We start from the raw sequence: 18,005 nt of genomic DNA, 5'->3' as shown, positions 1-18,005 counted from the left end.
TAGTCCCGTATGTTTCATAGAGGGAATAAAAATTGTGCTTTATAGAATTAAGAAGAAAAAAAGTGGGAAAAAGAAGAAAAAAGGGTCTTGACCGAAAGTAGAAGTGCAAATGGGAAAAAAAGAAAAACATCACAATACTCTTCTTTTTTTTTATATTTTTTAACATCAACATTTCTTTAGCCAAGCGGAGAGTTAAACTTCATGCCATTTGCTCCGGCGAAAAATGCTCCCTGATACCCGGCGATAAAGTTCAACCTCCAAAACTAAATAAACTTTAATCCTTGACTTGATATTATTCAGAACCAAAACTCAATATCAATCTATAATCCCTCTGAGATATTAAGACCGGAGCAATCATCGCAGGAGCAAAAGTCGTGTCACCGAACTTCATGGGTGTAATGCTAGGGGTGGTTGACGGAAGCCCCCCCCCACACACACTCCACACACACAATTAGGGCAAAATTTGGGCATCTTTTAATTATGTCTGTTGTATTTTTATCCCATTTATTCTAACGTCAGTTCGATAAGTCCTGATTATTACATCATTAATCGCTGATTTAAAACTTCGCTCGTTTCGCCCATATTTTATGTCAATGTCAGTTTTTTTTTAGAAAGCTGCATTAATTTACAACAAATTGAACATGCTGAAGGGTTGACATTCACGTCCCAGGTAATGATAGAAGCCTAGTCAAGTCCCACTAGCGTACAGAAGGGGCGCTTGTGGGCCATAGACCCCCTCCACTCCCGGATCTAAACGACTGAGCAATAAAGAAGAGAATGAAGGAAAGGAAAAGATTATTATTATTATAAGAAAAAAGTGAACTATTATAATATTCTCTGAATATCATGCCATAATCTCCCCCCAAAAAATAATGAATAAATAAATTAAATAAAATGGGATTAATAAATGGAACGCCTCTGGCAGTCTCTCCTGGTTTACGCGATTTAATTAACCAGCAGTGTCAGATTTGGAAACTAAGATAAAAAAAAAAAGATTCACAAAAGCATCATTCATAATCATAAGTTCATCGACCCTAAATGTCATTTGACCTTGAACATGTGACCTGAAACTCTTGAAAAAGAATAAGTGATACTTGATTAACCCTGTGTCCAAGTTTCATGCCATAGATTCATGCACTTTCAAAATATAGACATTTGAAGAAAAAAAAAACCGATCATGGTCAAAGTTCATTGACCCCTAAATGATATTTTACCTTAATGTGTGACCTTATACTAATGCAATATGATCAGTAATACTTGATTACCTTCATTTGTCAAAGTTTCATGAACTCGATCCATACACTTCCTGATAATAATATCTCAGAAACTTAATTTTGGTTAAGATTACAATGTTAACAACCAAAACATAGACAAAGTTCATTGATCCTAAATGACCTTTGACCTTGGTAATGTGACCTGAAACTCATGCAAGATGATCAGTGATATTACATTACCGTTACGTCCATGTTTTATGAAGTAGATCTTTATACATGTTTAGTTATGATGTAATTTTAAAAACTTAACCTTGGTTACGATTTCAATGTTGACGACACGCCAACCGCCGTTAGTCTCGCTCTATTTGCAGCAGGCGAGGCAAATTTGTCAAAATTGTGTAGCTTTTAAAGACATTTTGCCCCATAAGCCATGTCTGGCCCCCTCAAATATGAGTTACGCTACTATAAAGGGCTATCCTTTAGTTTTGATAAATCCCCCCACAAAAAAATCGATTTCTCAATTCAAATTCATATCAGTGCCATTTACGGTTACGATAATACGACATAAAATAAAAATGTGCTTTATTGACTAAATTTACCGTATTTACATACAAATATATTTTGACCGGGCACCCGATCAAACTAAAATATCGGTGTAATTTTGTCTTGTCTACATAAAATCCCTTCTCAAGCACGGAACTGGCTGAAAATTGCCGGATACAATATCTTTCTATAGCTCCTAATATATCCAATTTCTATCTTTGTGAAGCAAGTGTTGAAAGGAATATTTTGAATAAAAATAAAAGACTACCGAGAAATGGTGCTAGATAGATGCCATATTTACATTCTAATGATTGATATGAAAAAAATAAAACAATGACCACCATACACTTTTGTAATAGTGAAACTGGACGATTCTGGAGCATAATCAATATCATGGGTCCTGCCTGGGTGCTAAACTTGGCTGTTTTTCACGTTTAAGGTTATATCCGAATTCTTCAGCCGACACCATGCCCGGATGTTGGAGAAGACCAAGGAGGTCGAAATCCAGATCGGGTCAAGGAACAGTCGAATGCTTGGAGCGAAGAGGAGACTGGAGATCCTGAGCCCCAAGTAGACAAACTTGATGACGGGTTGGATCAGCCAGATGATGACGATGTGAAAGAGGGCGAAAGCGATTGCCCAGACGAAGGAGAATATGGGCCCGAGGATGAGGGTCAGAGTGGCGTACAGGGCGAACTGCAATTATAATAATAAATGCTGATGATGTCAATGATGATGATGCTGATAATAATAATTATTATAGCAATAATAATATTAATAATAAAAACAAAAATAATTATAATAATAATAAATGATAATGATAATAATAAAAATAATGATCATAATAATAATAATAGCAATGATAATAACAATAATAACACTACTACTAATAGTAATGATAATAACATATTAGTAATATGAAATTCTTAGTTGCACTTGTGCTATATTAAGTCCTAATAATGAATTCACGTGCTACATAAAGGTGTAAATTTATCATCTTGAAAATGTTGTCCCCTCTACATCTCGTATATGAACACGATGAATGACTAATTAGCAAATGGACACGATTTTGAAATTGTCCCAAGAAGAAACGTTCACAGCCATATTATATGGAACACATCACTTGTACCCTGTCAAAACTACTCTGCAGGCACAGACCCTGATTGAAACTTTGATCAACAAGTGTGTCTCCAAGCAAAGACTAGCACATACAAAAATCGCTGTTTCAGAGCGAGAGGGCCTTCAGTACACCGGGCATGAGTAGGCTGCAATTGAGACCCTTTACTCGAGTGAAGGGTTTGCAAGACAGACTATGTAAAAAAAACTTCTCGTTTCCTGTCAAAACAGCCCATATCGGTTCATGATGTATCATAATGACATTCAAAACACTTGTTTTTTCCTGCAGATACATCATTATGTCAATAACGCAGTGGCGGATCTAGCTTTTTGCAAAGAGGGGGGGGGGTGTTACACCCACAAATGTAATAATCGCCCACAAATGTAATAACACTTTACCCACAAATGTAATAACGCCCACAAATGTAATAACACTTTACCCACAAATGTAATAATTTCACCCACAAATGTAATAATGCACTTTACCCACAATAATTTTTGATCGCCCACAAATGTAATAATGACTTTACCCACAAATGTAATAAATTTGAAGGGTTTTTTGGCGAATCCGTTCTAAACTAATATCCCATAGTAGTACGTTCATATAGCACAAAAGTGCAAAGACTTTATTTCCCGACCCGAATTATAACAAAATTATAATATAAGTCCAAAGTCTTTTTTCCAGACCCGGTTGTTTCAAAAATTATATTATAAGTTGAAAGTCTTTTTTCCAGACCCGGTTGTTTCAAAAATTATAATATAAGTTGAAAGTCTTTTTTCAAGACCCGGATATTTCGAAAAAATAAAATATAAGTCCAAAGTCTTTTTTCTAGACCTGGTTGTTTCCAAAATTATAATATAAGTCCAAAGTCTTTTTTTCCAGACCCGGTTGTTAAAAAAAATTATAATATAAGTCCAAAGTCTTTTTTTTCAGACCCGGTTGTTTCCAAAATTATAATATAGGTTAAAAGTCTTTTTTCCAGACCCAGTTGTTTCAAAAATTATATTTAAGTTCAGTCTTTTTTTCAGACTCGGTTATTTAAAAAATTATAATATAAGTCCAAAGTCTTTTTCCAGACCCGGTTGTTTAAAAAAAAATACAATATAAGTTGAAAGTCTTTCTTCCAGACCTGGTTGTTTCAAAAATTATAATCTAAGTTCAAAGTCTTTTTCCAGACCCGGTTGTTTCAAATATTATGATATAAAGTCTTTTTTTCCAGACCTGGTTGTTTAAAAAATTATAATATAAGTCCAAAGTCTTTTTCCAGACCCTGTTGTTTAAAGCCTTTTTTCCAGACCCGGTTGTTTCCAAGATTATAATTTGAATTAAAAGTCTTTTTGCCAGACCCGGTTGTTTCAAATATAATATAAGTTGAAAGTCTCTTTTCCAGACCCAGTAGTTTCAAAAAGTCTTTCTTCAAGACTCAGTTATTTTAAAATAACAAATCATAAAAAAGATATATGAAAATAATACAACAAAGGCCCCGCAATCTTATTGATGTTGAATAATATGGAAATATAGCGTAGTCTTCCCTCCAGAACCACTTATTTCAAAATTACAAATCATTTCTTAAAGAGTCAAAAAGTAGCAAAGATCCCCACTCTCTTATTAATGTTAAATAACATGGGAATATAACGTAGTCTTTCATCCAGTCCCAGATTTTTCAAATAAAATATGAATAATAATAATAAATTAGTAATAATGATAAAAAAGACCAACGAACCTATTTATGTCGAATAACATGGACATATAGCGTAGTCTCTCCTCCAGACCCAGTTATAAAAATCGTTAAAAACACAACAACAACAAAACAAAGACCTTGCAATCTTATCAACATTATCAACATTGAATAGCATGGAAATAAGGTGTAGTCTTTGCTCCAGACCCAGTTATTTCAAAATAGGAAATAATGAGAAACAATAAAAACAAACAATATTAGCAAAGACCCAAAAATACAATAGATGTAGAATAAGGTTGTTGTTTTTATTTTTATCAAGGGTTTTAAGGCGCATATCATTCAGAAATGAACATTTACGCCTATGATTAATTTGTCGTTTTCGTAGTATGCGTTATCACATGGTTTTTATAGTTTGGAAGATGCTGGGGATTAAGTTTTAAGATTACAGTTTCGCTTATTTTGTATTTTTAAGAGAACTGGGTGTGGGATGAATAGAACACTCTAAACCCAAGCATTTTAACTGGGTTTAATTTTGAAGATTGGTCTTAGCTTTGATTTTTGTTTCAATATTTGTTTATCTTTTAAATAACCGGGTCTAGACGAAATACTAAGCATAATACTAAGATTGTTTAAATTGTTATTTAAAGGACTGGGTGTGGAATAAAGACAACGATCTAAACACTTGCTTTTCTACATGGTCTTAATTTTTGTTCTTGAAATAACCGTGTCTGGAGGAAAGTCTACAATCGATCTTCGTGTTATTCGACAGTAATTAGATTATTTGGCATTCGTTTTAGAATATTTGTAAAAAATATTTTGTTTGTGTTTTTTTCAAATAATAACAAAGTCTGGAAAAAGGATGTTTGCTTTACCCATGCATTATTACAATGTTTTGTAGGGGTCTTAGTATTATTTATAAAAAAAAACTGGGTGTGGGGTAAATACATATTTTTACACCCAGTTACACCCATTAAGGGTGTAACTTTTGAAGATTGGTCTTAGATTTTAATTTTTTAAATTCATTTTTTTAAATAACCGGGTCTGGAGGAAAGAGTACGTTTTAAAACTCGTGTTATGCCACAAGAATAAGAATATGATAGGGTTTTACATAATTTTTTCAAAAATTAGGCATAGAATAAAGACAACGCTCTTAACCTCTTTTAAAACAGGTTCATAGGTTTACGGATTATTTGGTCTTACATTTGGAGTTTTTCTTATTATTACTATTAGCGTTATTAAAAAAAATAACTGGGTCTGGCTGAAAGACTATGCTATATGTACAGGTTATCCAGCATTAATAACATTATGGGGTCTTTATAGTTTTTGTTGTTGTTGTATTGTTATTTATAATTTTGGAATAACAGGGTTTGGAGACAAGACTAAGCTCGATTTTCATTTTTATTCCACTGGAATATCATTATCGTATCTTAGTTTGGACTTATATTATACTTTTTGAAACAACTGGGTCTGGAAAAAAGACTTTCAACTTACATCATAATTTTTTTAAACAACTGGGTCAGGAAAAAGACTTTGAACTTATATTATAATTTTGGAAGCAACAGGGTCCGGAAAAAAGAGACTTTGGACTTATGTTATGAATATTTATTAATCGGGTCTGAAAAAAGACTTTAAACTCTTGTTATAATTTTTGAAACAACCGGGTCTGGAAAAAAAAACTTTCAACTTATGTTGTAATTTTTGAAACCGGGTCTGGAAAAAGACTTTGGACTTATATTATAATTTTTTAAATAACCGGGTGTGGAAAAAAGACTTTCAACTTATATCACAAGACTATGCTTGATTCTCAATTTACTCTTAGCGCGTATATTCACAATACGCGCCATATAAGTGAAAACAACAACAACGACGTTTATTCCACCAGATTTAATCAACTGGGTCTGGAGAAAAGACTAAGCTTGATTCTCACTTTTATTCCACTGGAATATCATTATCGTATCTTAGTTTGGACTTATATTATGATTTTTTATTTAACTGGGTCTGGAAAAAGACTTTGGACTTATATTATAATTTTTTAAACAACCGGGTCTGGAAAAAAGACTTTGAACTTATGTTATTTTTTTTAAAGAACCGGGTCTGGAAAAAGACTTTGGACTTATATTATAATTTTTTAAACAACCGGGTCTGGAATAAAGACTTTGAACTTATGTTATAATTTTTTTAAGAACCGGGTCTGAAAAAAAATTTTCAGCTTATATCATAATTTTTTAATCAACCGGGTCTGGAAAAATACTTTGCACATTTGTGCTATATGAACACATTACTATAGGGTTTTAGTTTTTACTTACCGGGTCTGGAGAAAAGACTATGCTTGATTCTCAATTTACTCTTAGCGCGTATATTCACAATACGCGCCATATAAGTGAAAACAACAACAAAGACGTTTATTCCACCAGATTTAATTAACTGGGTCTGGAGAAAAGACTAAGCTCGATTCTCACTTTTATTCCACTGGAATATCATTATCGTATCTTAGTTTGGACTTATATTATGATTTTTGATTTAACTGGGTCTGGAAAAAAGACTTTGGACTTATGTTATAATTTTTTTAAGAACCGGGTCTGGAAAAAAGACTTTGGACTTATATTATCATTTTTGAAAACATCCGGGTCTGGAAAAAAGACTTTCAACTTATATCATAATTTTTTAATCAACCGGGTCTGGAAAAATACTTTGCACATTTGTGCTATATGAACACATTACTTTAGTTTTTACTTACCGGGTCTGGAGAAAAGACTATGCTTGATTCTAATCAACGAACGTAGAGGGCAGCAACACACAAGCGTGTTGCTCTAAGGAAGGTCAACTCGATACGCGCATGCAACTGAGCTGCGCGCATATTTTATTGTTCATGACAACGAAATCAAATGCCGATCAAATACAACAACAAATTAGTAGTGATCAAGAAACGAATATGAAAGAATATGACTACAACGATATCAAAGATAACATTAAAAAATATGTTGAGGGATATACATAAATATGAAAACATACTTTGATATTTAAAACTTTACAAATGCAAGTTTCAGGAAACTAAAATCATTACCAAATCGGTGATTGTTGTTATCAGCGATTTCACCAGACGGCTGAATTAGGTGATTTGCGCCGAGACGATTTTGTGACCACTCGCAAAGCATTTCGGGATTGAATATGTCCCCCTTATTTTCTCTGAGCTCTTCGCTGAACCCATCATCATTCTATGCTTAAGCTACATTATGCTCCGTCGTCTGCTTAGATTTCAACCCCCTAGTCTAGCACTGGTACTTGTTCTGCTAGGCGTCGATCAGCATTTATCTGCAGTCCATATAGGCCGTGACTCATTTATTTATTTATTTATTAGAGCAGGCAGCAATGCCAATGGGTATTAAAAAAATAATTCACGTATCTATCAGTAGTATGTTATCATTTCTTTTCACCATTGTCCCCAAAACTTATAAATTTAGAAATACATTCCAATCAGTAATAAGTAAAGTCCACATCTAACCTAGATCTTGATCATGTTGATCGATAGACCAAAAGCTTCAGTCTCTGTATTTTGGTTGCTCTGCTGAACTGCGCTGGCTCACTCACCGATGGAGATTATAGTAAAATGTCAGAAATTGTTGAATAAATCCCCAGAAACGACGGTTATTCCTGTCTAGTTGATCGATAGACCCAAGTCTAAAGATCTAACTTTATTTGTCTAACTAGACAAATGCTCTGACCAGTCTCGATCTGTTTGTTGAAGATGTTGTTCCACACTGGATATCTAAGTAGATCTAGAATATCTAGCACGACTTGTTGGTATGAGATAGTCTATACAACAATAAAAAATACTAAAATAATAATAAACTCAAAACAGATGAATTCCACATTGTCTTTATAGTATAGGACGCCTAAATCTAGACCATTTGAGGGTTGGTCCATGCAAGCTAAGTTTGGTTCAATTAAGGCCAGCCTGGGCTATTAGCCGCTAGGAGGTTATTATTTTTTAGTCCGTACGTTAAATGCCTACAGGGTAAAATCTAGATCTAGAACTAGAAGATTTAATGCATTAAATCCGTTAGGCCTTACCGTTAGGCATGAAATCTTTAAAATTCAGTTAGAAAATGCATAAAAATAAAATCACGACGAGCTTAGTCACTTTGCTCTTTCACTTTCGAAATTTCTCCAAAAAAAAAATACGCGTTCTGCCAGCCAAGCCCAGGCCATGCAGGCCCAGGAAAATTTACCAATTCTTGCAATATGGCAAACAAATTATGTAAAAGTCTTTGATTGCACAGAATCAATGGTCAAATTAAGATATGGATGCTGTCTATCAAATCTACTTTCTGCCCAAAATCATAAATTAAGATGGTGTAAAATCTATCTAGCTCCCATTTCTTCTAGTCTAGGCCTAGATCTAAGTATAACTAAGGTTAAGTCTAACGCAAAACGATGATGGCACTCTGCAAACGATGTAACATTGCAATCAATTTCCCAGAATTGGCTGATTTTTCTTAGAAATTATTGAAGAAAACCAGGGAAAATGTGAATAGGTGGCCGTTTATTCAAGCTTTAATTTGGCTTTGGAAGTTTGGTTGCTCAATGATTATCGACCTTCGACGCGACGCAGCGCCTGGCTGTGCAGCTCAGCTGCAGCGCAGCCAATGCAATGCATCCGATGCATGGGGTTTTTTTTCGCCGTCCATAGTCTCGGACTCGAAGTTGAAATTTATACCCGGATTTCGGGGTTTCGGCGCCTTGTATTAAGATTTATAGACTTAAAAGTCAAATGCAAATTAAAATTTGAAATCTGACCTTGAACAATCATCGTTGATAAACTTCAGCCCTGAAGCAATTGCACTTCAAATCAGACCAGGCAAATTAGACATCATTGTGTATGTTGCTAGAAGATCTATGACGAGTCGACTGAAGCCCCAGCGCATCATCAACGTTACTAGTAGCTACGCGACCGGCCCAGACTCGGCGCACCCAGGCCAGAAAAATGACCTCGATTATTACGGTGGTTGTCTATGCATTTATTAGTGGTGCAGCGAAATTCAGCAGAGGAAAATAAGAGATAAGAGGTATCCTCGTCATAGACTTAATATTCCAAAATGAGAAAAAATGTCAATATCATGATTATTTAAGCTAAATAATTTCTTTAAAAATAAAAGTAATATTTTTAATATTTTTACCTAGAATAACCGACCTAATGATTGTTCATTAAAAATATTTAAAATTAACAAATGAAAAAAATCAACTCGACAAATTTCCGAAAAGTCCCCCTTATTTTTTAGAGTGGTCACAAAATTCGAGCGGAGTTGACCTTCCTTAGAGCAACACGCTTGTGTGTTGCTGCCCTCTACGTTCGTTGATTCTAATTTACTCTTAGCGCGTATATTCACAATACGCGCCATATAAGTGAAAACAACAACAAAGACGTTTATTCCACCAGTTTTAATTAACTGGGTCTGGAGAAAAGACTAAGCTCGATTCTCATTTTTATTCCACTGGAATATCATTATTGTAACTTAGTTTGGACTTATATTATATTTTTTTCAAGAACCGGGTCTGGAAAAAAGACTTTGGACTTATATTATAATATTTGAAACAACCGGGTCTGGAAAAAAGACTTTCAAATTATATTATAATTTTTGAAACAACCGGGTCTGGAAAAAAGACTTTGGACTTATATTATAATTTTGTTATTATCCGGGTCTGGAAGTAAAGATTTTGGACTTTTGTGCTATATGAACGTATAACTATAGGATCTTAGTTGAGAACGGATTCGCCAAAAATCCCTTCAAATTTATTACATTTGTGGGTAAAGTCATTATTACATTTGTGGGCGATCAAAAATTATTACATTTGTGGGTAAAGTGCATTATTACATTTGTGGGTGAAATTATTACATTTGTGGATAAAGTGTTATTACATTTGTGGGCGTTATTACATTTGTGGGTAAAGTGTTATTACATTTGTGGGCGTTATTACATTTGTGGGTGCAACAGGGGGGTCGACAAGTTGGTTTGATCCAATAACGGTGAGCTGCGACGTTATGCGTTCTACCCCCCCCCGTAGCTCCCCCCCCCCTGTTTTGCTTGTGCGAATCTTGTAAACAGGGAAGGGGTGTTGAAGTTTGATCCCACACTCCTTTTTTAGTTATTTTTCGGGAGCCCGAGGGGGTTTAAACCCCTACCTCCTAGATCCGCCACTGTTATGTAGTAAAAGTTTACAAGAAACCGATTATGAGAGATGATCATTCTGTTCACAACATCACATGACATAGACCAAACTGCTATGTCGGGCATGCTGCAACATCAATAGTGAAGATTACACTTCTGTTGTAAAGAGATGATCCGCTCTCGACCCAGTCATTTCTGCGAGCTCATCACTGTTTGATCAAGATTTCGTAGATCTTGGTGAATTTTTAGAGTGAATACATATTTTGCAGTTCTGTTGACTTCAGGTAATATCTTTGAGCGATTAATAAGGTCACTCGAAAATTAGTAAAATGTAATCATTTTCATTTCAACTTTAATCGTACTTCACTCCTTAACGAGTGAATTTTACACTTATTTTAGAAGGTTTTTTATTGATATGATATCATACTTACGTGAGTGTATTTGAAAATCGATCCGTTTACTTCTTTCATGAAGGGAAATCCCTTAACAGATTCGGATTCCTTGAAAGTCTCATCGTATGCTACCTACAGGAAAAGGAAAGTGAAAATAATGGACAATGTTAAAAACGAGAGACGATTAAAGCTACACTAAAAAAACCACACATTATAGATCATTATTTGTCTATTATGTCTTTTGCATGCAAGGGCTTTATCAATAGGAAAGAAATATGATATATATCGCTAGAGGGTATTCATTTGTCCCGCAATCTACTATGGTCAACAAGGAAAATCGTGATCACTCTCGCAAAAAGTGTTCACTATGATATTCTTTCTTTAGATATTTACTGAATTTATATAATTCATTTTTAAACCCAAAACACATTTTTCAAATTGGGTTACTTATTAGGAAATTTATTCATAAAGTCTGTAACGACTTTCATTCTGGAGTATATACGAACCCTTTAACAATTCACCGAAGTTTTTTATGTAATTAGAATTTATCTATTGTAGTTTTATTTTTAAAGAGGAAGAAGAGTAAGAGGAATAAGAAGCAGAAGAAGAAGAAGAAGAATAAAAAGAAAAAGAAGGAGAAGAAAAAGAAGAAAAAGAAAGAAAGATAGAAAGAAAGAACAAACGAAAGAAAAAAGAGAAGAAAATAAAGAGGAAACAGCAAGTGTACTTGCTTCTTCATCCTCTTTATCATTTGCTTCTTCTACCCCTTCTTTTGTTCTCCTCTTATAGGAAGAGAGACCCCCACCCCGAAAGGAAAAAACAAGTATAATTACTTCTTCTTCCTCTTTATAATGTTTATCATTTGCTTCTTATTCCACTATATCTTCTTCTTTTGTTCTCCTCTTACAGGGTAGAGAACCCCCCCCCCAAAAAAAAAAAAGAAATAGGCCTACAACAAGAAATGATTAGGAAAACTGAAAACGTGTAATACCGGAACGTGAGGGGTAAACTTGTAAATATCCTCATTCTCCTTGTTGTCGTCGCTTGTGATGATATGAACAGTACTTGCACTCCTTGGAGTAAGATCCGAATTATTGACCCGCTCCTTGTCATCGGTGGAACCATATTGAGGTACCGGTGGGTTGGTGCCTTGGTGGCCTATGTACGGATTGATGGGCTGGTCCATCGCTTCGATGATTTCACTCTTACTCCAGTGGGTCCTGAATTTATGACGACAAAAATGACGACGGTGGTTATTACAAGAAGGTGATTGGATGACCAAGAATGCTCATGGTTCATGGTGACGAAGATGGGGATGTGGTGGGGTTAAAGGAGATGCTGATGGTTGTGTTAACTGTGATGGTTGTAATGGTGGTGGTGGTGGTAATGATGACGACGACGATGATTGTGATGATAATGGTTATGACAGTGATAATGATGATGATGTACGATGGCAACAAAATTAATGGTGGTGGTTATGACGACAACGACGATAATGATGGATATTATGGTGGTGGTGATGATGATGATGATGATGACGATAAAGATGAATATGATGATGAAGACGATGGTGAGGATGATAACGATGATGACGATTATGATGATGATGACGGTGATTTTGATGATGATGTTTACGACGATGATATGCTGGCGGCGGTGTTGGTGATGGAGGTGGCAGTGATGATGATGGTGGTGGTGATGGTGGTGGTGATGACAATGAAGTTGATGATAATTTGCTTCGGTGCAATGATACAGCGAAGTCTATCATTTTCTTTAAAAAAAATGATCATCGAATTTCTTCACGTACTTCCGACTGGATTAAATTTGGAATTGTAGCCTGCTTAATGTCGATCTATCTTCATTGACTACGAACGAGTGAAGAAACACAAAAACAATAAAATAATAAAATCAGATTAGTAGTGCTTAAAAACTGTTCGATGATAAGATATTACGTATCGATATTATTACACTCAAGCTTTACATATGGTTAACATTTGAGCCTCAGTAATAATGAATTTTCTTCCTTTTTTCGTAACTTGATCTTCATTTTATTTCACTAGATTTCATGTAGCATCATTGTTGTAAATCCCCCGGAAAGAAAAGATCGCCCAGCCTTCAAACTGGATTAATCAGCGGGCTTTCTCTTTAGCACCGCAACACTTCACTTCTTGTTCTTTGATAGATATGATTCCGATAATTTTCAAATATACCCTATATGTACATAATAATCATATACACGAAAAAAAATTATCATATCATCGGCCATATCACAAAGATATTTTATCTAGATAATCTAGTACAAACGTGATATGAAAAATCTGAAGTCAATATACTAACCTGACGGTGCACAACGGGTGAGTTTCCAAAATTAAGATTCCCCAGATCCAGGAGTGGGTAGAATTGATATCACCACCCTAATACAGCTACAGTCCGTAACCTGTCTTCTAAATTAAGGCCATTATTGGATGATAGGCCTAATCCTTTATAATTATGAATATAAACAATGATTACGAGGGAATAGTCATACCCTCGACGGGCTCACGTGGAATTTCGTATCGGAGCACTTGACGTTGGACTTTATACCCTGGCAGTGATTTCCTCTTTGAATGTAGCTCTAGTTATGAGCCAGAAATAGGAGGGGGTCAGTTATGGCATACCGATCAAAATTGTTAAAAAGTTGCAAACAAAAATTGCAAGATGTTTATTACAAACCAATGAGTTCGATTTTAATTTGTTAACAAAATTTCTCTATTTGTTTAAGATCGGTATGCTCGATTTGTAATGAAATTCATAAGTCAGAAAAAATTGGAACCAGTGGGATTCGAACCTATCATCTACTGCTCGATCTGTAATTATAGATCGAGCATACAGATCTTAAACAAATAAGAGTATTACCGAAAATTTGTAAACAAATTATAATTTCCTCCTATTAAAGCCTCTTCATTTACAATAGAATTCGATTTTGTGACAGATTTTGACATAATATTCGGAAAATTATATCATATTTCACCTTTCTCTTTTGGTGGCTACTTTGTCATTATTTATTTATTTATTTATTTATTTATTTATTTATTTATTCATTCATTCATTACTCTTTTTTAGGGGGGGGGGTTAAGCGCCCCAGAGATGTTCAAGTTAAGTTCAAAAGATGTGAGAAAATCAGTAGCTGCCTGCTAGGCTAAGAGCACTGTGCATTTGAACTCCAGCCAGGTATATGCCCCTATGATTTTCAAGTAGTGAAGAAGGAGGGGCCCGGTGAACAGAGAGAGAGAGAGAAAGAAAAGTATGAGAAGGAAGGGAGAAGAGTAAATATGACGACACCTTTAAGCAAAGGTTTGCCTCCAAATCGCCCCTTTTGAGTTGCTGTTTCTCTTCTGCTTCTGACTGTTGTGTAAGTGTGTGTGTGGGGGGGGGTCGCGATCGGGTGCCTCTATGTGAACAGGGTCGGCGTAAGGAGTCAGGGAAGATAACAATTTACGCGACCTATACCTCACATTTTATGCCCTTTGTTCTCTTTTTCCCTTTTTTCTCTATTTTTCATGTTTTTCACTATTTGAAAAACCATAGAGGGGCGATCGGGGGTGATCGCTCTGCCCCCGCCCCGAAGCATCATCCCCGGAAGCGGATTTGTTTTGAACTCACTACATTGTCCTTCAATATGCAATCACAAAATATTACAAATGAATTTTTAAAACAATTGTGATATGACATCATTTGCACATGACAGGATGTGTTGCATATTTAGTAAGTGCACATCCCTTTCCGTCATCGCCGAGAAACAAACTTTCATTTATTTGACAAGAAATCAACTTCATTTCAATTTAATTGAATTGGCCTTCCTCCCACCGTTAAAAGTCTTATTTCTAGTTTTAAAAGTCACATGGAATCTAAGGGGGCTCGTACGTCTCAACCACTTTTTGGCAAGACTTCTATGTCATTGCTTAGTGAACGTTCATCTTGGTCTAGTGGTTTTGTTTCTCTTCTTTCAATCAGAGACTCGTGGGTTCGAATCTCAGCCATATTTCCTTCAGCAAAAATGTAGTGGACTAATAATAATCCAAAAATTATAAGGGGCCAGATATGGGGTATCGAGCAAAATTTATAAAAAGTTGCGATCTAGCGTAGCGAGTGAAAATTGGCAAGAATTCTTAGTCATTATGGACCGCCATCATGAATCCGAATACCACCCACTGTCTTTATTCTACTAGTCCATATCGCTAATTGTGTGCAACCACAAAAGTATAACTGTATTACCAATCCACAACATTCATCATATGCTTTCAATTTGCACCAAGTAATGATGCATGTAATATTAACTTCATCATCATCATGGTAATCATCATCATCACCACCATTATCCCCATCTTCACCATCATCAACGTCGTCGTCGTCGTCATCATCATCATCATCACCATTATCATCATCTTCACCATCATCAACGTCGTCGTCATCATCATCATCATCATCATTATTATCATCATCGTCATCGTCATCATCATAATAGTCGTCATTTTTTACAGTATTAGTATTATTATTTACACGATCAGCATCATTACCATTATCATCAACAGCAGTGGCAGCATAGATATCATCATCATTATTATTCTTATTAATGTGCAAGTAAAAATAAATTATAAACCAGGAGCAGCGGAGCGAGGTTGAAAGTGGAGGGCGGCAGAGGGAAACAGGGCACCTTTTATTTCGTTTATATCTTTCCAGATTATAGGAACACTTGTCTTGCTCCAAGGGAAAAGGAATGCCATCAGAACATTAAAAGACTCGACATTTTGAACAAAGTACAAAAGAAAAGGGGCGTTTATCAAAAGTTGATAAGGGCGTTTTAAAATGGGGCATTCAATAAGAGGTAAAAGGGATGAATTTCATTATCAAAAGAAAAAGAAGAAGCGAAAGGGGCAAATCATATTTTGAAAGGGATTATGCGATTAAAGGATGCACTTGCAGAAGAAAGCAGAATGCTTAATAAAGAAATAGGGTTCTCATTGGGCACGTACAGAGTGGTGTTTAAGGACAACCTATACCTCGGTCACATTTGCTCTACGGCAGCCGTACAGCGAGTCGAAAACAGCTGTTTTACGCAAGCCACCTATACTTAGTTCAGGGAAATGTTATATAACACTTCCTTGCTTAGCTGGTACAAAAAATGTTAAAACGGCTGTTTTCTATGGTGGCCCTGAAGGGACATCGCATATAGACCAAATCGTGAATATTCACGACGAAATTGGCGACGAAATTCACGATGTCGTGAATTTCGTCGCCAATTTCGTCGTGAATATTCACGATTTGGTCTATATGCGATGTCCCTTCAGGGCACCATACCTATATGAGAAGGAAAGGGCGCACTCGTTATATAACCCATAAAACGGGGGTCTTAATTCTCAGGTGAAAGGGGCACAGAATACGTTCGAGTGCGAGGCCGGGGCATTTTTTTGTTAAAAATTTGCACTAATACGAGAAAGAGCACTTGGTAACACATAAAACGGGTCCTTCTATTAAGGTGAAAGGGGCACAGTACGCGTTCGTGAAGGGGCATTTTCTTGCGTAAACGGGCTTTTTCAGTGCTTCAAAAAGTGAGGGGCACTATGCCCCTCCCCGGCCCCCATGATAAATTTAATTCAACTTAAAAACTATATGGTTGTTATTATGATTATACAAAGTGATATTAATGTTTTATTTGATTTCACAACAAAAAAACAAATAAATAACGCCTTAATTTACGATCTATCTGCCTAATTTTTATAGGTTCACATATTCACATCAACAACAAATTAATATAAATGACCTTGACATCATTCAAGGGCATATCAAAGTAATTGTGCCCTTGATAAAACGATCAAGCACCTTCAACAATTCTTTCTTATGACTGTGAAAGAATACATTCATTGTGTGCCCGAAGGCCTTGTATTGGTCATGATCATTTACACGACCACTGGTACGTAAAAGGACTGCACTTTCCTATTACGTAATCTTATCTATGTCAGTCGCGTACACGCATGCCTTTTGGGCAACTCAAAATACTCAATCACGGAATAATTTTGGCTCATAATGTTAGTTAATACATTTCATTTTTATTCCTTTCATTCGGTTGAAAAGACAATATAAATTATTAATTTCGATATAAAGCAATTTTACTCACGTCATTGGGCTTGTATCACGAAATTAAACGAGATAAAAGATATCTCCGGGGAACATTTTCCCACTACAAGAAAAATTAGCAGCACGCCTCAAGCGATCGTATTCATATAGCCGTTTCTGGCGCCAATTCACATATAAACTAATTAACTTTAACAGGAGGAAATATAAAACTTCATCCTGTATACGATAATGAATGAGAGATTAGTTATTACCCATCCCAATGAAATAGATTGTAGTGTTGAATTGATTTTCATATATTTTTACAGAACTCTCGGCCTACATCGACGATTACATAATTTAGTAATTATTATGATGATGATAAAAAAAACTAAAGTAGATATACCTGCGAACTAGTTTTTTTCACTTACATGTATCATTAATTTTAATAACATTGCATATATGACCCGTGCTTTCTTATGTAAGTAAGAGACAAGGGAGGAGAATGAAGTGGTTGGGGTGATGGGAGAAAGTGAAAAACATGAAAGAAAGGGCGAGGATGGGAACACTCTAAAAAATGAAGTGCTAATTCAGCTCTTAATAGAGCGTGCATAGTGACTGCACTTCGGAGTGCTGATTTTTCTAGTTCAAATAACGAGAAAAATAGCACTCCGAAGTGCAGTCACTATACACGCTCTTTAAGAGCTGAATTAGCACTTCATTTTTTAGAGTGAAGAGGGAGATGAGAGCCCAGGAAGGGGGGGGGGGGCATCGGCTTCCGTTTTCAATGCCGCCCACCTAATT

General features: G+C 35.5%; 1 protein-coding gene across 2 annotated transcripts; it reads right to left on the bottom strand.

Annotated features, from left to right (window-relative positions):
- Nucleotides 1–1,789: 1,789 nt before the first annotated feature.
- On the bottom strand, nt 1,790–17,394 carry LOC121418901 (caveolin-1-like). 2 transcript variants are annotated; one of them, XM_041613096.1, is made up of 4 exons: nt 17,266–17,394; nt 12,103–12,331; nt 11,151–11,243; nt 1,790–2,453 (listed from the first exon to the last, which is right to left on the bottom strand). In XM_041613096.1, the coding sequence occupies exons 1-4, from the start codon at nt 17,268–17,270 to the stop codon at nt 2,169–2,171; spliced, it is 612 nt and encodes a 203-aa protein (XP_041469030.1). In that variant the 5' UTR covers nt 17,271–17,394; the 3' UTR covers nt 1,790–2,168. The 2 variants fall into 2 exon arrangements, with proteins under 2 accessions (XP_041469030.1, XP_041469038.1); XM_041613104.1 differs by lacking the exon at nt 17,266–17,394 and adding an exon at nt 13,449–13,591.
- Between the last annotated feature and the right edge of the window lie 611 nt (nt 17,395–18,005).

Source organism: Lytechinus variegatus, chromosome 1, assembly GCF_018143015.1.
Source record: "Lytechinus variegatus isolate NC3 chromosome 1, Lvar_3.0, whole genome shotgun sequence".
NCBI lineage: Eukaryota > Metazoa > Echinodermata > Echinoidea > Temnopleuroida > Toxopneustidae > Lytechinus > Lytechinus variegatus.
Note: the sequence above shows the minus strand (reverse complement) of the source record. Positions and strands in the feature narration are given on the sequence as shown.

Bases quoted from the DNA above. Each gene is read 5' to 3' on its own strand.
- LOC121418901 (XM_041613096.1), bottom strand. The intron at 11,244-12,102 runs GTATTACACGTT...CTTTTCCTGTAG, and splicing joins AGTTTACCCCTCACGTTCCG to GTAGCATACGATGAGACTTT. The intron at 2,454-11,150 runs GTAAGTATGATA...TTATAATTGCAG, and splicing joins CGATTTTCAAATACACTCAC to TTCGCCCTGTACGCCACTCT.